This window comes from Pteropus vampyrus, unplaced genomic scaffold, assembly GCF_000151845.1.
Source record: "Pteropus vampyrus isolate Shadow unplaced genomic scaffold, Pvam_2.0 Scaffold208, whole genome shotgun sequence".
NCBI lineage: Eukaryota > Metazoa > Chordata > Mammalia > Chiroptera > Pteropodidae > Pteropus > Pteropus vampyrus.
In genome coordinates this window covers 1736286-1759199 of record NW_011888989.1, presented here as the reverse complement: position 1 = coordinate 1759199, position 22914 = coordinate 1736286, and the positions used below count along the sequence as shown (strand labels likewise).

Below are 22914 nucleotides of genomic sequence, written 5' to 3'. Positions count from 1 at the left end.
CCTTCTCTCTATCCTCTACCCTCTGTCCAGCAACTACCACAGCTCAGTATTTGTGGAAAAAACTAAACAAAAGTTACTTCTCTCTTTTATCTTCCAAAGAACAGATCATCATCATGGGTAATCTTCCATTCCCGAAGAGTATCTAGATCAAGATGGAAGATCTAGGTCATCATACAGCACATTCAAATAAAAAACCATTTTATTCAGCTACCACTCTTACTCCACTTAAATTATTGATAAATATTTTAACCACTCATGCTCGCCATTCTCTCCCAAGATATAATTCTTCAAGAAGTCTCCTCCCAAGTGAAAGCTTGGATCCTACAACTGATTCAATTACTATACTACATCTCCCAAGAAATAATATGACTTCCATTTTCAAACTTCTTTTCACAATATAATTTTTTCTTTTTCTAACAAATTATTTTATCAAAGCCAATTTTATAAACAAAGTAAAAGCAGATTACTCTCAGTGAAGTAAAATTAAGGGAGCAGAGTTAAGTAACTCAACATAAATAACTAGGATTCCTCAGAATACAGTCTAAAACAACATGATTTTGAACTACCGATGCATTCCTCTGCCTTCCACTTCCACTTCCACTTTTAGGAACTCATGTATTTAGAAAGGACCCACCTGGATAATCTAGAATAATCTCCTCATCTCAAAGTCCATAACCTTAATTACATTTACAAAGTTTCTTTTGCCACATTAGCAAAAGATAACACAGTCATAGCTTCCAGGGACAAAATATGACCATCTGGGCGGAGGGCATTATTATGCCTAAGACACCATACTTTTTGAGCTGCACGGATGTGAAGGAACAAAACCACAGAGAGTATCACTATCCTTTGGCTAAACCAGAAGAGTTGTTAAGATCAAATGCATTAGAGTTCAAAATGCTGAGTGATCTCCTTTAAACACGACCACTATCAGAAAACTATCATCAATTTAATTAGTTGTTGTCATTAAATCCATATCTCTTTTAAAAACGGAAGAATATGTAAATATATGAACAGAACTCAAAGCTGAGTAAACTAAATTTCTCACTGTAAAACAGCACTAATTTCTACCTTTAGGCTCTTCTCTCTCTGTTCACTTCCTTGATGTCCCACAAATCTTTATCTAGAAGTAATTTTCCCACAAGGCGAAAGTCACATTGGAAGACACACAGGCTTAGATAAGATTTTCTGGAAAGCCTAACACTTTTTATATCGTAGAAAACAATAAATTTATTAAAATGTTAATAAAACACATGAGTACAAGACACATCATCTGTAATCTTAGAATCAATCCCCATATTAAATATAACCAAAGACTAAATAAAGTAAAGGTATTACTGCTTTAAACTAGTTTAGGGAAAGAGAAAGAATAACTTCTATGGGCATAGTTTTTATGCTGTTCTTGTAAGTAAAGATTTCTCTTAGAAAAGATTGCAAAATTGCTAGAAAAATGATCCTATGAAAGTGATTTCCATCTTTAAGTAAAAATTTCCACAAAATATGTTGTCTTTCCAAAACAAAGTTATAACTTTTAAAAGTAGTAGACTCCAAAAGACAAAGTAATGATAAAATGACTTGGCAACTCTATTGTTTTAAATTTGTATCTTACTTAGACTTTATGAAACATTATTATATTCATTTGTTCTTTAGAAACATAGAGATTTCATATACATAAAATATAAGTATGTGTTTAACATTATCTCTAATTATATTTAAAAACTAAAAGTAATACATGAATTCTCAACCTACACAGGTTTTTATCAAAGTGACTCAAATTTACAATGCTCAATTTCACGGACTTTTAGAGCATATGAGAAATAAGCAAATACAAATTAATTTAGTCTAATAGAATGATAATAGAGACTTAGTCTACCAGAATTCCACTAACAGAATGAATTGGTCAAGCATAGTTTCCTGCAGATAATTTCTAAATCTAGATAAACTATTTTTAAAAACACACTATTTGAAGGTTCTGGAAAGTGACTAAAGGTGGGAACAGACCATAGGAAGGTTTACCTTTAAATACAGAAACTGCAATGAGTAAGAACTGCAAGTTTGGGCTTTTTTTGCCTGAGGGATACCACTACTCCCACCAAAACCCCTCATTCCAATATCCACAGCTCTTGTATCAGAAAAATACAGGCTTACAATCTGGAAATGGCAGAGGACACGAATCAGGGTTATCAGATTAGCTATAAATTTAGGAAGATAAATCCTAAAAATAAACAAGCAACAGGAATGAGACCCAAATCCCTGCCTGACCATTAAAATACACACGCAGGAGATGAAATACACACGCAGGAGATGAAATAGGAAAGGATTCGGAGTAAAGCAAACAAAAAATCAGATGGGAGTATGCTCTTAAAAGACTGGTAAGATGTGTAAGCTTACTGCTTTTTTAGACTGATGGCATTCCCCAAACAGTACAAAGTTCAAGAAGCAGAAAGCTGAGACCTTGCTAACTCAAGGTGTCATAGGACAGAGCTCCCGACTGAGACAGCTGTTGCAAATTTAAGGAGGAAACTCCAAAATTAAAAAAAAAAAAAAAAAAAAATTTTTAAAGGGAGGAGGACACAAGAGGTGAGGCCCATAATCTTATTATCAACTCTGCCCAAATGCTTGGTGACAGCTAACTACAGAGGTACAGAGGAGATCCCTCAGGCACCAGCTTACAAAAGCAATAGCTTTAAGCTATAAAAACGGAGCAGAGACAAAAATGGAGCAGAGACAAAGGGGAAAGAATGTTTATTTTGGGACCAGACAAGTTTACTGCCACTAGAACAACAAAAAAGCAATGCTTAAAGAACATAATAGAATCCAGAATGGTTAAAATATATTACCCACGATGTTGAGTTTCCAATAAAAAATTACTTAACATACAGGAAAATAAGGCAATCAATAGAAATGGACTCTGTTCGTAGGCTCATATGTGGGATTTGGCAGACAATGACTTCAAAGCAGCTAATATTTCACCCAAAATAATTCAACACAAACACTAAGTAGACTGTGTTAAATTAAACAGATGTTGTAATCTCTAATGATATTCCTCCAAAAATAATGCAGGCAAATAGCTAAAAATGAAATGGAATACACAAAAGTACTTGATTAACACAAAAGAAACTGAAATTCCAACAAAGAAGAGGCCAGGATCAGAGAGAGCTTCACTAGTGAATTCTACCAAACATTTAAAGAATTAATATCAGAATTTCTCAAACTTTTCCCAAAAACTGAAGAGGAGGGAATACTCCATCACTCATTCTATTAGGTCAGCATTACCCTGATACCAAAGCCAGATTAAGAAACCCTACAAGAAAACTACAAGCCATTATCCCTTATAAATATAGATACAAAAATCCTTAACAATATATACTAACAAACTGAATTCAGCAGCAGCAGCACATTAAAAGATTATTAAACACCATGACCGAGTCGGATTTATCCCTGAAATGCAAGGATGTTTCAACAAATGAAAATAAATCAATACACTATAACATAGTAATGAATGCAGGGGGAAAAAGAGAATGAAGGGGAAAAAACACATGATCATCTCAACTGATACAAAAAAAGCATTTGATAAAATTCGACACCATTTCATAATAAAAAGGTCAGCATAATAGAAGTCACACATGAAAAATCCACAGCTAACACCGTACTCAATGATGAAAGACTGAAAGCTTTTCCCGAAGATCAGGAACAAGAGAAGGATGTCTACTTTCACCACTTCTATTCAATATAGTACTGGAAGTTCTATCTGTGCAATTAGGCCAGAGAAAGAAATAAAAGGCATTCAAATTGGAAAGTAAGAAGTAAAATCATCCCTATTTACAGATGACAAGATCTTATATATATGTAGAAAACCCTAAAGAAGACACACACACAGAGTTAGAACTAAAAATTGAATTCAGCGAAGTTGCAGGATACAAAATCAACACCAAAAAAATCAGTCATATTCTCTACATCAGCAATGAACAATTCAAAAAGAAAATTAACAAAGTAATTCCATTTATAATAGTATCAAAAAGAATAAAATAGGAATAAATGTAACTAAGGAGGCTGAAAACCTTGTACACTGAAAACTACAAAAGACTGCCAAAAGAAATAAAAAATCTAAATAAATAGACATCTATGTTCATGAATTGGAAGACAATCCTTTAAGATGACAATACTACTTAAAAGTGATTTAAAGATCTAATGCAATGCCTTTCTAAATCCCAATGGCATTTTTTATAGAAATATAAAAACCCATCCTAAAATTCACCTGGACTTTCAAGGAATCTTAAATAGTCGAAACTTAATTTTGAAAAAGAAGAACAAAGAGGACTCAATTTTCCCAAGTTCAAAACTCACTACACAAAGATACAGTCATCAAAAGAGTATGATACTGGCATGATGGACATATACACCAATGGCATAAAGGAGAAAGCCCAGAAATAAACCCTCACATAAATGATTAATTAAATTTTGACAAGGATGTTGTTAAAAAATGAAATCACAGGCCCAAAATGTAGTCATTTGCCCACCAGGGACAGCAAACCAAGACTTAATTGCACTATTCAACCTCTCCCAAGAATGTGACCTTTTAATAGTCAATTTGAAATGTCCTGATTAGCATTAGTAAAGTAATCTGCATAATAAAACCCCCAATAGCCCCTTACCCTCAAAAGAAGTCCTATCCTGAAACAACCCTTTCTTTTCTTTTGCTAAATAACCTCCCCACTCTTCTGCCAAAAGAAAACTTCCATTTTGTACAATCTCTCTGAGTGTCCTTCCAGTTGCTAGATGGGAGGCTGCCCAATTCATCAATTATTTAATAAACCCATTTAGACCTTATATTTAGTTGGTTGAATTTTGTTTTTTAACAGTCCCAAGTCCATTCAATGGGGGAAGAATAGTATTTTGAACTTCACAGCCACGTGTAAAAGCATGAAGCTAGGTCTCACCTTACACCACATATAAAAATTACCTTGTCTACCGCCATGCCACCCTGAACATGCCCGATCTTGTCTGATCTCGGAAGCTAAGCAGGGTCTGGCCTAGTTAGTATTTGGAAGGGAGACCACCTAGGAATACTGAGTGCTGTAGGTGTAAAAAAAAATTTACCTCAAATTAACCCAAAAAACTGAAGAACTGAGGATTTTAGTAACATAATTTTATAACTGAATATCTAGATCCTTCTGCAATTTGGACTCTGACCCTGCTCAAGTAATTATTCCATTATGCAGTTTAAACTGACTCAATCTACCTGACAAACTACATACCCTGCACTGTCCGTTTGAACACAAAAACACTTTTACCAGTTTACTTTGCAGACTCCACAGGAAAATGAGGCACCAGCACCTGCCTTGTGACACTCCCCTCCCCTCCCGACCATATCTTATGACTCAAACTGTTACAGTAGGCATTAGGGAGGAGAGAGAAGGGAAGATTGGAAGGAGGAGGCTCGATCAGCTATAAAGAAAATGCCAGCATCAGATCAACCTGAACTAGATCCAGGAGGCTGGTGGGGGATCCAGAACATCATCTTACCACTTCAGGTGACCTTTGGCTGATTATAATACTATTAGCATGGCAGCCTAAGAGAATCATCTCGTGTCACCATGACAGTTCCAGAAGAGCCAAATAAGGAAAAAAAAATGTCTCCTCCTAATGTAGTGAGGAGGCAAGAGCACATTTTAAATGTTAAATCAAGCTATATTCAGAGACTGCAATATGCTGATCAGCGCTACAGCCAAACCAAGAGGAAAACTGCAGAACAAAGGAAGATTACCGCTGGGATTGCTAACAAACCATTTCCCCAAACTGTGAAGGGAAAACAGGAAGACAGTCTCTAAGTCACCCCTACACAAAATAAAATAATTCATTCCCTATGGCTAAACCCATGGGGAACCCAGGAATCAAAGGTTGGAAATTGCCAGCAGACCTTTCATGCTACGTATTCTTACTTTTTCACACTACATATTCTTACCTTTCGAACTGTATGTACTCCTTGCTTGGCTTACTCTGACCATCCTTGAGTTCTTTCCTGCGATGAATACCAAGAACCTGACCTCTAGTAACACAAATGGGCTATATCCCATGACTCTGCCTGCTGACCACGAGTCAACAAAAACTACCAACTGTTCTTACCATTGAGTCAGCAAACAGTTGAAAGTCCAGTTTCTCCCACCACTCAGAAAATGAATGATGTAAGTTGCCGGTCTTCTTTCCCTAGCAACCCACCCCTTTGATCATCAGATCCTTGCAACTCTCATCTTCAAAACCCTTGCATTATTTTTTCCCACCTCAGGGTGAGTTTTTGGTTCGTGCCGAAGGCTATGTTCTCTGATTTGCAAATCATATCAAAATAAAACTCTTAAATCCTCAGAAGAGTCCAGTGGAACTTATGTTTACAGAGTTAAACTATAACACTCTTAGAAGAAATCATAAGGAGAAATCATGTCCTAGATTTGGCAATGGTTCCTAAAGTATTACACCAAAAGCGCAGGGAACAAAAGATAAAAGAATAGATAAGCTGGATTTCAACAAAATAAAAACTTCTGCATCAAAGGACACTATCAAGACAGTGGAAAGACAACCCACAGAATGAGGAAAAATATTTGTTAATCAAATATCTGATAAGGAACTAGTATTCAGACTATATTTAGAACTCAACAACCAAACAAAACAACCCATTTAAAAAACAGGCAAAGGACTTGAAAAGACATTCCTCCAAATAAATACACAAATGACCAATAAAAACATGAAAACATGCTCAACATCATTAGTCATTAGGGAAATGCAAATCAAAACCATGAGATACTACTTCACATCCACTAGGGTGAAAAAAAAAAACAAAATAACAGATGTTTATGAGGATGTGGAAAAATTAGAACCCTAGTGCATTATTGGTGGAAATGTAACATGGACAGCTGCTGTGAAATAGTTTGGCACATTCTCGGAATGTTAAACACAGAATTACCATATGACCTAGCAATTCCACACCTAGGTATATACACAAAAGAACTGTAAATACAGACTCAATAGACAGTACCTGTACAGCAATGTTCATAGCCAACATCCAGAAGGTGGAAACAACTCAAGTATCCATCGAAAGATGAATAAACATTATTTACAACAGCCAAAACAACACAAGTGTCTATAAATACATGAATGTGTCATATACACAAAATACAATATTATTCAGCCATAAAATGGAATGAAGTTGTGATACACTCTACAACACAGATGAATCCTGAAAACATGCTAAGTAAAATAAGCCAGACACAAAAGGACAAATATTGTATGATTCCACTTACATGAAGTATCTAGAATAGGCAAATTCATAGAGACAGAAAATAGAACACAGGCTACCAACCAAGTAAAGGAAGGGGAGGAAGATATGGCTTGATGAGTGCAGTGTTTCTGTTTGGGATGCTGAAAGATTCTGGAAATAGCATGGAAGGTCATACAACATTGTGAATGTACTTAATAACACACTAAATTGTAAACTTAAAAATGGTTTTTTAAAAAAAGAACAAAAAGAAAACAGAAAAGAGGAACAAAAAATGACAAATACAGAACATAACAAAAAAATGGCAAACTTAATCCAATCATATCAATAATTAGTAAAAATATAAATGAACCAAACACTCTAAACAAAGAAGACACTTAAGTTATAAGAATTAAAAAGCAAGACCTGACAAGAAATACACTTTAAATACAAATTTAAAATAGTTACAGTAATCAAAATAGAGTTAACTGACAGAAGGAAAGACAGAGATGAATGGAACAGAGGAAAGTTCAAAAATATATCTATACATATATAATCAACTGATTTTCTACAACAGTCTCAAGGTAAGTCCGTGGAGACAAGGTGGTCTTTTCAACAAATGGTGCTGGATCAGCTGGATAATTTTATAGGAAAAAATAAGCTTCAACCTTTCTCTCACAATATATCTTGACATGGATCAGAGACTTTAACACAAAGATAAAAACTGTACAACTTCTAGAAGACAATGTAGAATAAACTCTTTGCTACCACAGGAGAGGAAAAAACCTGTCTTACGGCTCCAAAAGCACAAACTATAAAACAAGATACGTTGGGCTTTATCAAAATTAAAAATCTCTGTTTAAATAACACAAGTACCTGACAAAGAAATTAAAATAAATGAACATATTTGCATCCTGTTTTATTAACACGTCTCTCAGAAGATCATACCTGCCTGTCTCCCTGTCCTGTTGTTTACATGGTATTAAAATGTAGATTTCTAAATGTATCCCTATAAATTTGCATCGAACCCTTTTAACTTAGCCTATAGTTAATTTCAATTTACCAAGCCAAAGACTGATAAAAACTGTTTCATATAGCTCTAGGCTTATTTATACATAAAGCAATCAATTATAATGGTGATGAAAAGTAGAACAGCCCGCCTAATTTTCCCATAAAATATTAAACTTAGAGACCCAAAGCTGCAATTCACTATGTAAGCTGACACCATTTTTAAGAAAGTAAATAAAATAACCAATAAAAAGGAACAGTCAATAAAATAATAAGACTGTATTTGAAGTACTGTTTATATTCATTTAAGACACATTTGAATTTTTAAAACTTAACATTATTAATGATATATACACTGGAATGGAGAACTATTGGCTTAAGCATCCAAATGGAAAAGAAAGCTCCTTAGAACCAAATAATCGAAAAATCTGATACATTACTAGTTTGAAGAACCTTATCAGTGATCTCAAACACTGATAAATGTTCCAGCAGGGGGTGACAAATAGTAAGGTAAAAATAAAGAACTTCCACAGCATTAACTGACCATGGAATAAAACATATACCTAGAAATACTACTGTAAATTTGAAATGTATAAAAAACAAAATTACTAAGTTTTACAGAAAGTAAGCTGTTTTTATCTAGATGTTATCCTGTTTTTTTTCCCCGATACTGTGTGATGAAAGATAAAACAAATAAAATAGGATCATAAATGCTGTGTGGGTATCACCTGTTTAATATAAATTTTACTAACATTAAAGTCAATTAGGTAAAGAAAAAAAGAGAGACTCTATATGTGTGTATGTGTATGTAATTTTAATATGCTTATCTCTACTCCAGACAGACCTATACCTAAGGATAGGCCCATTATGTTTTTGGATTTGAGCACAGCACCACTCCCATCTGGTGGTAGCTGAATCCAGTTACATCCATAAGTGATTTAAAGACCATCTAAAACATACTTACTGAAAAAGTCTATCATATCTGATTACACTGTAGGTTTAAAAATGCATATTGAATTCTCTAAGTTGAAGTTGTCACAAAAAATCTAGGCATGTATTAAATGCATTTAAGAAGTCACCTCAGACCCAGTTTAATACTGGAGTATGGCATATTTAAATTTTTTCCTATTGATTTTAAAAGCTTTAAATAATACAACTTTCTAACATCTTTACCAATTACATTATCTTACAGACATCACAAAAAATATTCATTACTTCATTAATTATCAGTCACCTATTATGTAGCAAAATTGAATAAATCATACTTTCTCACCTGTGCCCAAATCAGAAATATCTGCTTGTAAGTACTGTTTTATCACATCGAGAAAATATTATTTACAATAAGAACATTAATGGATGAAACAAACTTACACTATCGCCTTCTATAATTTTTCATAAAATGCTTCCATAATAAATTTGTTTTAAGAATATTTTTCTCATGATACATTGTTTAATATATTGTAGCTTAGCAACAAAATTATAACTCAGAAAACAAACCATAAGCAATAAAAATTAATGGAAGAAATATTTTTTATCACATCCAACTGTTTGACTATAATTTGATTACATATTTTTTAAAAAAATGATCTTTAAGTGGTAACAAAATAAAGCTTTGATAACAGAATTGTCATTACAACAGTCAATCCACCATCATGACATAAAATACATTCACTATACAAACATGATACATTTAAATGTGATATTTTTATTTTTCATTTAAAAAAAGACACTGGGAGATCTACCAATGGCAACAATGACTTTTGTGAAGCAACTAAATGGTGCCACACAGTTTAAGGAAAAGAATACAGCACTGGTAGTTAAGAGCTCAGACTCGAATCGGATTTTTACAGATATACCTGGTATGTCACCTTAGGACCCACTAGAATAGAAACTATAAAAGGCAGAGGAGTTTCTGTTTTTTCAGTGATGTATCTTCAGTATCTAGAATAACACATGGCACACAGAGTAGGCATTCAATAAATATTGGTTGAATGAGTAAATAAATTACCTCTTACAGTAAAAAGAATGATGAAGCTTTTTCTTACTATTCATAGAAAATGGAGATGTGCCAAAATGAGAATGCTGGGAGGAGAATAGACTACTTTCTGCCATCCATTATCATCATCACCACCAGCTTTATGCTTAGTTTTAGAAAAAGACATACCTTAAGCTTCTCAAACACAAAAACTGCATCTTATTTACTCATTTTACATCAGGTTCCTAACAAACTACAGGGCTTTTCTATTGAAACCTAATTGTTTGATAAATTCAATGATGGACTTTATTCATCATAAACTAGAATCTACATATATTATTTTTAAAAGCTAAAAAACTTTGAAAATATAAAAATAGACTGGAAGTTTAGAAAGCATCACTACTATAAAAAGATACAAAGTTTATCATATTAACTTGTAAATCTAAAGTAAATACTAACAAGTTTGTATTAGCAAGTGGGATTAATAAAAAAATCATTTTAAAATTCAAGAGACTAAATGCATGACTGAAATTCAGGAAACACTCAAAATTCCAATTCATATTTGGAATATAACTATACGCAGTATTGATGTAATTTTAATGGGAAGCAGAAACCTAAATAATTTTATTGTGTCCTAATTGGAGAAAGCTGTATAAACTAAACAGGGGTAGTCAACAACATGAAGTATGAAAGAAGAAATAAAAAGTTCAAGAGTTAAAAGATTGGCAGTGACCAAAGACAGAATTCTCCATGACAGGAGACTTTTATTCAGCATTGCAAGTAAAGCAGGCATATCATTAATGTAAGAATGTAATAAGCATCAGGCTAATCACATTTTGTGCCAAACAACTGAATCATAGAGTCAGCTTCCCTTGATCTAATTCAAATTTTACCAGAAGTTTCTGATAACAAATTTGTTTTTTCATTTAATCTATCCAGAGAGAAAATTATATGCTTTCAGACCAGAAATAGCATATCTCACTGAAAATTAATGAGTTAGTTTTCTGGACTATAAACCAGTATCTTGTGAACTTGGTTAATTATAAAAAGAAAGAGGAAGCATTAACGTGGATTTGCAGAACTGAGAAAACTGCAGAGGGATAAGCTGGCATTATCGCTTGTGAGAGATCTAGTCGCCTCTACCCATTTATGAATTCTATATTCCATTTCTTCCCAAGCAGTAAAAAGAATGCCTAGCAATGAAAGGAGGTGGAGGAATCATTAATCCTCACCGCCTCAACTGAAGATTATCAAAAAAGCTGAGCTGCTTATAGGCACTTCCTACAAATCATCCCTTTTTACTCATGTTGCTAGTCTCTGGTTTGTTGTTAGCTCTTACTATGTATTCTTTAAATCAAATTAATGCCTTCTTTAGAAAAAGTCAAGCAATATAAATGTCCATAAACAATTATTAATTCAATTCTCACTATTGGCAAAATAAAGTTTCTAAGCCAGAAAAAGTGAGAAACAGTCCCTGAATTATGATGATAAATTCACCAAGGTAAATAGGTAGTCATGACTCTCAAAACGTGTGATAAATGTCAAGATTATTAAGAGGGTCATTTAAAAAAAAAAAGTCTTTAAATCAAGAGTCATTTCTAATATAAATAAGGCGAAATAAAATGGAAGAAACCGAAGTGAAATCACAGGTAGAGAGGAACTAGGTTCAAAGTGAATTTCTTAACAAATCCAAGGAAACTAGTATGCAAGAAAAGAACCACACAGCTAAATTCTAAATAGTACAGATTAACATCTTCCATATCCTCACTACATTTGAATATTCTAATCCAATATCCGGCAGAATTTTACCATTTGATAACACGAAACAAAGAGTATACTAGATTCCTCACCAATGACTGAATGATGGGTGGGTCAAGGTGTCTATATATGGGTGGAATATCTGATTACATTCCAAAGGAGAAACTAGAAAGTGCTAATATTGATTGTAGAAATACAGCACTTTCTGGGTTCACCACAACAGTGTCAACTCAACATGGAAAAAGCAACAGTACATTCCATGGAATAAGCAAACCTGTTCATCAGATATATTGGTATCACCAGAACCTTTTCAATATTTCTAATCTCATTAAGTGCTTTCAGACACTAATTTAATTTCAAAAGACCTGCCTTCCTATGGTTCACAATGACAGTTTATCAAGCTGCTCAAAAAATTCTGCAAAATATCAAATTTATGAATTATGTAGGCTCCCAGCTTAGATGGGATAACAACAATTTTAAAAGGTAGTTAGTTGGTGCCCTTTAATAAATGATTGGCTAAAGAAGCTGTGGTACATATATACAATAGAATATTATTCAGCCATAAGAAAAGATGAAATACTGCCATTTGCAGCAAAATAGATGGATCTTGAGATTATCATGCTAAGCGAAATAAGTCAGACAGAAAAAGTTGAAACCATATGATTTCACTCATATGTGGGATATAAAACTGAAAACAAACAGAGACTCATGGACACGACAAACAAGACAAACAGAGACAAACAGATTAGTGTCTGAAAGCACTTAATGAGATTAGACAAACAGAGACTCATGGACACGGACAATAGTTCAGTGGTTACCGGAGGGAAGAGGGAAAGGGGGAGAGGTATAGAAAGGTCAAGGGGATCAAATATTTCGTGACAGAAGAAAATTTAACTTTGAGTGGTGAACACACAATGCAATATACATATGATGTATTATTGAATTATAAATTTAAAACCTATATAATTTTACGAACCAATAGCACTCCAATAAATAAAATTTTTTAAATAATGTTTTAAAAGGTAAATAGTAACATTATCAAAAATATGTTTTAAGTATGTTATCTTACTAACACTCAAAAAATGTCACAATTTGTAGTAAGGTCCAGCTAAATTTTCATCTAGTCCCAAGACTCTTGAAGAAAAACCATAAATTAATGAGATATAATTTAACCCTGAAAACTACACTATGTAGTTTTCATTTTTAATCATTACATAATAGCAATCTGCATGGAAAATGACAGTAAGTTTGCACTAAAACAATTCTGCTTATTCTCTGTCAATATGACACTAGTCTGATTTTAATTTTTACTTCTGTAATGCCTAATGATGTTGAGCATCTTATATGCATATTTGCCATCCACATGCCTTTTTGGTGAAGTGTCTTTTAAAATCTTTTGCCTATTTTTTAATTGGGTTGTCTGTGTTCTCATCAAGGTTGGGGAATTTTTTATATGTATGGACACAAGTCCTTTATGAAATATATACTTTGCAAAAATTTTCTCCCTATCTATGGCTTGTCTTCATTCTAACAATATTATGCAAAGAACAAAAGTTATAAATTTTGATAAAGTCTAATTTATCATTTTTTTGTGTATGTGAACTGTGCTTTGGGTGATATATCTAAGAAATTATTTTATAATGCAAAGTCAGAAAGTGTTCTCCTATGTTTCCTTCTAGAAGTGCTATAGTTTGAGGTTTTACATTGAGGACTCATCCATTTTCAGTTAATTTTTTATATAAAGTGAGATATGAATACAAGTTTACTGTTTTGCATATGGATATCCAATTGTTCCAGTACTATCTGTTGAAATGACTATCTTTTCTCCACTAAATGTGTCAAATATCAATTGTTCATATATGTGTGGGTCTATTTCTTGGCTCTCTATACTGTTTCATTGACTTATTGATCTTTCTATCTTGATTACTACATCTTAATAAGCCTTCAAATCAGGTAGAGTTAATCCTCCAACTTTGTTTTCTTTTAAAAGTTTTGGCTATTCTAGATCCTTTGCATTTCCATATGAGTTTTAAAATCAGTTTGTCAATTTCTAAACAAAAGCCTGTGTAACTGTGTTGAATCTATATTGATCACTTGAAGGAGAATGAGCATATTAATAAACAATATTAAGTCTTCTAATTCATGGACAGAGTTTATTAATTGGGTATTCTTTAATCATTCTCAATGTTTTCTAGTTTCCCCCTCTCTCTTTAATTCCCCCCACATACACACTTCCACCCCTGACCTACGGATGTTGCTGTCTCACCTTAAAAACTGTATCTCTGAAGGCAGGGCATCTCCTCCCACATGCTCGTGGAATGCACCGAGGGCCTGGCGCACCCAGGGCCGGGCACATCCAGGGTATGGTCCATGGCTCCACCTGGGGCGCAAACCCAGGACCTTCTGTGTGTAAAGCAGACGTGCTAACCACTACACGATGGAGCCATCCTGTTTTCTAGTTTTTAAGGTACAGGTCTTGGGTAGCTTTAGTAAAATTCAACCTAAAGTATTTCATATTTTTGATACTGTTATAAGTGATATTTTTTAATTTCAATTTTTAACTGCTTATTAATAGTAGGGTATATGGAACTAAAACTAATTTTTATATAATGATCTTATATCCTGAAATCCCACTAAACTCCTTAATTAGTTGTAGTAACTTTTTTGTAAATTCGAAACAAGATACCACTACACACCTATTAGAATGGTTAAAATTAAGAAGATTGACTATAGCAAGTATTGACAAGGATATGGAGAAAGTGGAATTTTCATACACTACTACAAGGAATATAAAACTTACAACTACTTTGAAAAACACCTTGGCAATTTCTTAAAAAGTTAAACATACATCTACCATATAATCTAGCCATTCCACTCCTAAGTATTTATCAGAGAAATGAAAGCACATGTTTATACAAAGACTTGTACATTAATGTTCATAGCAGCTTGATTTGTAATAGCCAAAAATTAGAAACAATACAAATGTCCATCAACAGGTGAATGAATAAACCAACAGTGAGATATCCATAAAATGGAATATTATCAGCGATAATAAAAAGGAATGAGCTATTGACACACAACATCGTGGGTGAATCTCGGGATAATTAAGCTGACTAAAAGAAGCCAAAGAAAAACACATGCAAACTACATGACAATTCTAATTATATAAAATTCTTTAAAGTGCCAAAAATCAGATCAGTAAATGCCTGAGGAGGGATTACCAAGGGCATGAGGAAACTTTGGGGGATGATAGTTATGTTCACTATCTTGATATTGGTGATAATTTCATGTCAAAACTTACCAAACTGTACATTTTCAACATGTGCACTTGGACCTCAATTTGATAAAAAGAAAAGGTACCAGTGTGAAATCAGTATAACTAGGTACCAGAATATGCTTTCTAGATTGATACATAATTCACATACCATAAAATTCAACATTTTAAAGTACACAATTCACTGGCTTTTTTTGTATATTGATAAAGTTGTGTAACAATCACTACTATTTAATTTCAGAACATTTTCATTGCCTAAGGAGAAATCTGTACCACAGTCCCCCTAGACCCTCCAAATATATTTAATTTCTAGATGACAATTATTTTATCTGTTAAGTGCAATTCAAGCCTCAAGACCTTTCAAGTTTAAGAGATTAGTTTTAAGTAAATTTCAAGGGTTTATGGTACAAATACTGCTACTCTTCAACATTTTATTCTTTCTAATGAGAACAAGACCTACACTGATATAGACACTGATAATTTCAGAGATATTCCAATCACAGAAATACAATTTAGATACACATATAATTGTAATAGTGATACCAAATTATTACTTCTATTAAAATATAAATTCCAAATGTAGAAACTTTACTTTCCTCTTGGCTCCTCCTTATTATCAATGCCAGGACTAGCCATGACTGAATTAAGACTGGTGAATAAAGAGATGATGCCTTCAAAATTTTTGACTAGCAAGCACATAATGTGCAAAGCTTTAAAAATTTAAATTAATACAATCCATTTTGAGATAACTCCACCATGAACTATACTTTCTCAGCAGCCTCTCACCATCATATTTATAAAACTTTGGGTAAAGCCAACACCTCACTGGAAGGATAATGGGTTTCTATTCCGCATTACCCCAACTCAAAGCATTATGATTGATACTTGTGCTAGTTTTTTAAAAAAGACATCACCATCTGCATTACAGCATCTGTTGTTTCTAGAAGAAATGATAATCATAATCAAAATCTAGCAATTTTTTATTACAGAAGAGTATCAGTGATAATAAATATATATAATAAACCATAGAATAATTTGTATCTGTTTTTACTGATTCTATTATCCCACAAATTATTTTTAGAGCACTGAAATCAAATGTGATAAAGTGAAAAATAACAGGTGATACTAAGACTTTTACACTCTTATATTTAGCACATAGTCTAAAAAAAGTACTCAAGCATTACTGCTAAAATATTAACTTTTTATACAAAAATTCTAAGCATACCAAATCATAAGTTAGATATATTCCCAATGTTGTGCCTAAGCAATGTATTTAAGCATTATAAATTGAAATGTGTGAAGGATATATAGTTCCTTAGCAAAAAATATGGAATAAGCATTACGGCATGACTATGTAATTAAAATAACAAAGACAGAAAAATTTTTTAAAAAACATGTAATACACATCTTTCTGGTATTATTTTGGCACAACTACTTTCAAAGCACATCACAAAGAGTAAGTAGAATCTTGGTATTTGAGAAGAATATAATCAAAGACCTTTTGAATCTATAACTGTACAAATACCACTAAATACATCCACTTCAGAAAAATTACTGGGTATCAAATGAAAAAAAGAAAACCACAAAGCCTCATTAAAATGCAGGTGTTGGTGTTCTATACACCTTCAACAGCTATTCAAATTTCTGCCTGAAAAATTATGAAATGCTTCATCGTGGACCTTACAGCTTGTTCATAGTCAAAATCATGAATGTTAAACTCTTAAATGTCAAGAGTCTACTCTAAATGTTGGAGAAAATAAGGAATGAATGAAAAAAAATCAATAAATCTTCTACGCATAATGTTAACATGGATTTATCACCTAAAAACAACATTTCTCCTAGATATTTCTCCTAAAGAAATAAAAACTTACGTACACATTTAAAAAAAAAAAACACCTGTACACGAATGTTTATAATAGCTCTATTCATAATCACCAAAACCTGGAAACAACACAAATTTCCTTCAACCAATGAATCAATAAACAAACCTTGATACAACCATACAATGTTATTCCAACAAACACAAAGTAACAAACTACAGTACGTACAAAAACTTGGATAATTCTCAAAGGTATTATCCGAAGTACAATAAGCCCGCCTCAAAAAGTTGTATACTTTGATTCTATTTCTGTAACATTCTCCAAAAGACAAAATTACAGTGATGTAGAACCACAAGGTGGTTGCCAGGGTTAGGGGTGGGGGGTATGCATGATCATAAAGGGAGAACATGAGGGAATTTTAGGGATGATGGAGCTACTGTGTATCACGACTGTGCTGAAGGCTACATGAATCTATACATATGTTAAAATTCACAAGTCTCTATTTTAAAAACGCCAATTTTACTATATGATAGTTTTAAAAATAAACAGCATTTCTAAGAAATCAACTAATTTTACTCATTAATTTTGAAAAATGTGACAATGTTGTAAACAGCCAATTTATTCAATAAATTTGCTCAATATCTGTCAATAGTGATAATATGACAAAAGTCAACAAATTAAGTGACTGAAAAATCTTTAAAACTCTTCTAACTTTGCAATCAAAAAAGTACTTACCAAGTTCATTGAGACTCTGAGCGGCTTTTGTTATCTCTCTACTTCCCCCTTGCAGTTGTCCTTGGAGTCTCTTACTGAGATACAAGATGCGAATTATTCTCCGAAGCAAATCACACGCAACCTGTACAAATACCACAATGTTAAAGAAGTATAGTCACTCCATGAAGTTTTATTACTATCATTATGTGATTCTGTTCATTCTTTCTAGATGCCAAAGATTCATTCATGTCTTTTTTGTTTTCCACCAATCAGAAACATAATTACAAATCTTAAATAGCATCATTTTAAAATAAACTTCAATGTATCCCAGATGGAGAGAATTTTGGATTGAGGTGCTGTGAAACCCAGAGTCAATTATCCTCTGTCCTATACCAGTTTTCTTCTCTAGGCCAGTGGTTCTCAGTCTGGACTTCATAAGAAATTCAAGTAGGTAAGTTCAAAAAGTTCCAATGCCCAGGCCATAGCCCTGACAAATTAAATCAGAACCTCTAGCGTTGGAAACTACGCATCAGTATTTTTTTTTAAATATCCTTGGGTGGTGCCAATGTGCATCCAAGGCTGACAACCACTGTGCTAGGGGCTGCCTAGCTTCCTACTACTGCCTCTTATTGTTTCCAATCCTGATTTCTCTTTTTTTAAGTCCCTAGGGGACCACACTTAAAACTTCTCCCAATTTTACTACTCCTAAAAGAATAAGCATGCCCTACTTGAATTTTCCTAATGTTTTTTTTTTTAATCACTAATAATTATCCAAGCAAAAGTTATTAAAACAAATAAACTATATGCCACCTCTTATTACCTTTTTGTTACCAGATCTAATACTGGGTCTTCACCTGTCCAAAAGACTATGACGTGTATTTCAGAACACTTTCTTACTGAAGCTGGATCCAGGACAACTGCCGGAAGGAGAGTAAAGAGAAGGGAGACTGATGGAAGAGTAGATATGTAGTGACCTGCAGCATCAGCCGTGATAATGAAGAAAATAGAGACAGTCTATGCTGCTGCAGCATCACCACCATCTTTGAATGGCACTGAAGATGACCATTCAAACATCTCCCATCTAAAGAAGAAAATCTTACCTGATGGCAATAAGAATTAAAAGCACTGGGAAGACAGGGTTACTGAGGCTCCAGCTATAAACATTTTTTTTCTGAGTGAAATACACACACACACTAGAGCCAAACAGCCGTACTCATGTACCCACAACATGCACACATAATATATACACACACAAACATATAATCAAATGTACATTTACAAATATATGTAAATCAAGGGCAACCAAGTATTAAACATGTTTACCTGACTTCTTTTCTGAATAACAATAGTTTGAGGTACTTAAAATAAAAGAATGGCAAATGAGAATCTGCCCCTGGAAATTGAAATATTTGGGTATCTTTGCCTTTTAATTACATTTTATTTATTTTCTGAATAGGTAATATAATCCCATGATTCAAAATTGAAAAGATAAAAAAGATAAAAAGTAACTCTCACATCGCTATGTCCCGACTATGCACTTACCAAAAACAACCACAATTATCACTTTCTTGTCAGATGGCATTTTTAGAGGAACCATTTGGAATGTAGATCCCTAGCAATCATTCCTCCAGGACTCTAAATACTTTAGTCTAATCACCTAGAATTGTCCTGCCAGAATTCCCTGGTACCTACTCAATAGAGGATATACCCTTATACATGAAATATTTGAGTTTATTTCGAATGCTTTTATTTTTAACCATACTTTATCTGTCACCAAGTCTTATTAACTATTCTTCTGTTGCATAACCAAGTTATTTTACCTCTATTCCTACAAGCATCACCCTAATCCCAAACTTTATCACCTTCACCTTAGCACTGTGGTCTCCGGCTAGCTTTCCAGTCTCTTACTGAAATACATCCTGCCAGATTTATCTTCTTAGAAACACAGTTTTCAGCACTCCGGCCCTTTTTTAAATAAACTTCACTGTTTCTCTACTAACAGATTACGCTGAATCTTCTCAGAATAGCATTCAATAAAATCCTCAGTCAACATATCTTAGATAATCTATAAGGCATCAACTCTCACCATTTCCTAATAGTTGCCTCCACTCCAATTTCCTTTCCTTTTTTATGTTAGACTTTTACTATCAAATATTATATAACCATATTATTCAGCACTAAAAAAGAAACAAGCAAGCTATCAGGCCAGGAAAAGACACAGAGGAACCTTAAATGCATATTATTTACTGAAAGAAGCCAATCCAAAAAGGCTATATGATTCAAACTATATGACATTCTGGAAAAGACAAAACTATGGAAACAGTAAAAAGACCAGTAGTTGCCAGGTTTTGAGAGATAAATAAACAGAGAACAGGATTTTTACAGCACTGAAAAATATCCTGTATGATACTATAATGATGGGTATGTCATTATACATTTTTGTACAAACCCACAGAATGTACACAAGAGTGGACCCTAATGTAAACTATGGACTCTGAGTGACAGATATGTCATTGTAGGTTCATCAATTATAAGAAATGTACCATTCTAGTGGGGGATATTAAGGGGGAGCTATGCAAGTGTGGGGGCAGGAGACATACAGGAAATCTCTGCATTTTCCTCTCAATTTTGCTGTAAACTGAAAATTGCTCTAAAAAAGCTGTATTTAAAAATAGATATAAATACTACACAGAAAATCATATACATAAATTATAGCTAAATGAACTTGGAACCACTATACTGATCAGGAGAAATAACTATGCCAGCCAACTAAAGAAGCCTTCCATGCCCCTGTACTCTCCACAACAATCAAAATAAACTACTACTCTGGCTTTTGTGGCAATTGCTTCCTTTCTTTTATTTATGATTTTATTACTGAAGTGTATATGTATATAAACGCTATTTTTTAATTTTGTCTTTTTAATCTATATGGGTTCCCTCACCATTTCTTTTGTTTCTTTGCAATCTGTTGAATATATTGGATCATCTGTCCTATGATTTCCCACAAACTGGGTTTTGTTGATTGCATTCCCAGTGTAGTTCAACATGTTCCTCTGTCTTCTATATTTCCTATACATTTAGTAGTTGGATGTAGGCAGCTTCATCAGATACAGGTTTAATGTTTTGGGCAAGACCATTCATTAAGTGGTGGAGTACTGTAGCACACCTATGATTTTCTCTCTTTTAGTGCCATAAGCAGTCACTGACACAATGTCAAAATCTATTAAAACGGTAATTGCAAAATGGTGATACTCCAATTCGATCATTTTGTCTTTATTTGCTAGTATATAAAATTTCTCTGTAAAAAGAAACTTTACCTCATCTATTATTTGTTTAGCCAGTGGTACTGCTCATACAGAATACTTGATTCTTTCTCTTGGTTTATCAGTTTTCAAAATTAAAACATGCTTTCTTAATATCCACCAAAGATGAACAATTAGTGGGCTTTGTTCTGTTTTGGCTATCATTATGAAATCACAGATTTAAATATAATAAAGGATGCCAGTCCAATGTAGCACTTATCCTTATAGATGCTCACACTGTTCAAATTCTGGCCAGTGGGAGTCTCTGAGGGTGATCTACTGTACCGATTTGCCTGAGACTGAGAGATTTCTAGGGACACGGGATTTTTTCAGTACTAAAACTGGGAGAGCTGGTCACTCACCCTAGAGACCCTTCAAGTTGGCTGCTGAATGCTTTAATCGCTAACTCTAGTCAGTAGTTGTTGATAGCCTCCGTGGTATAGGGTATAAAAATATTCCAGGATCATTTTATATATTTCATGCCCTAGACCTAGAATGAAAGCTTTATCAAAGAAGCCCTGGTGTCTTTTAGAAGTCAACAGCATGTTAAGACCACATTCTGGGAACTAGGTTTACTCATTTCTGGGACTTTTCAGTAGACATAGCTAGAAAATGTCAAAATTAAAATATCATATAAATATTCATTTACTTTATTTCATAAAACACGTAAAACATTCTCAGATTAACATTATATATACACATATGTACAAAAATGTATAAATATATGATGTATATACCATTTTAAGATAAAATGTGAGTTCATATTGATACTTCCAATTAAAAATCAAGAACACAGGGTGTTTACTTAATCTCCTAATTTATTTCTTCCACATGGACTCCTAGCTATCAGACATGAGATAACAGAATTAGAATAATTTAAAGTTATTCATTTGCTTTGCAGCACAATACACAGAAAACATCTTAATACAAAACCAACACTACAAACAAAAATATAATTGCTGAAGATAGTTTAGAAAAATTGTTTTGCACATGCTCTCCCCACATCTTTCTACAATGGAATTTTATTTCTTTGTCAAAACATACTGTGATTACATACTACATTCTCCTTTATATCACTCATTTAATCCTAGTTATGATATGTATCACTAGTCTTACTTTGATGTAAGTCATTTTGGTTGTCTCAGGTACAGTGTCTAACAGATTTCTAGGAAAGGTCCATGGGAACAACATTCCCTGCATTCTTACATATGGATGGCAGTCTCTATATTTTAAAATCAGTTTGGCTAGTGTATTAATTTCTATTGTTGCACAAGAAACCAGCCTGAAACTTAGTGGTTTAAAATGATTTGTTATTTCCCTCAATTTTGTGGGTCAAGAATTTAGACAGGTTTCTACTGCTCCGTATGGTATTGCCTGGGATTACTCACTCTGCTGCTTCTCAGTTAATAAACAGGCTCATCTGGACAGTACAAGAAGCCTTCACTCAACTGTCTGGTGCCTTACTGCGTCTCTACCTGTCCTCTCCACATAGCTGGCTTGGGCTTCCTCACAGCATGGTGGTATCAAGGTATCTAGACTTCTTACATGGACACTGGCTTTCCCACAGCAGAAACGAAAGCTGTTGTGCCCCTTGAAGGCTAGGCCAAAAAATAGCACAGGATCACGTTCACCACCATGGGTTATCTGGTTTTGCTATCCTAGTTGCTCTATATGTCTTTATAGGGTTTGAAGACACTGGTATCTTATGCTATTGTTATTATCTTCCCTCTTCCTTCCCTCCAGGTACATTCACTTGTTTGGCAGATGATTATAAAGCCGGTTAAATAACTCATCATTCCATATAACAATACAGA

The 22914-nt window shown here is 33.6% G+C and overlaps 1 protein-coding gene and 1 pseudogene across 2 annotated transcripts in view; one reads left to right on the top strand and one right to left on the bottom strand.

Annotated features, from left to right (window-relative positions):
* The window catches only part of COG5 (component of oligomeric golgi complex 5), a 290537-nt gene that overhangs the window by 237567 nt on the left and 30056 nt on the right, over positions 1–22914 (bottom strand). For both annotated transcript variants that reach the window (XM_011372500.2, XM_011372499.2), the window contains exon 6: positions 17820–17940. In XM_011372500.2, coding sequence (XP_011370802.1) covers positions 17820–17940 — 121 coding nt within the window. The remainder of the gene's footprint in view (positions 1–17819; positions 17941–22914) is intronic.
* Positions 4967–5085, top strand: LOC111747066 (annotated as a pseudogene).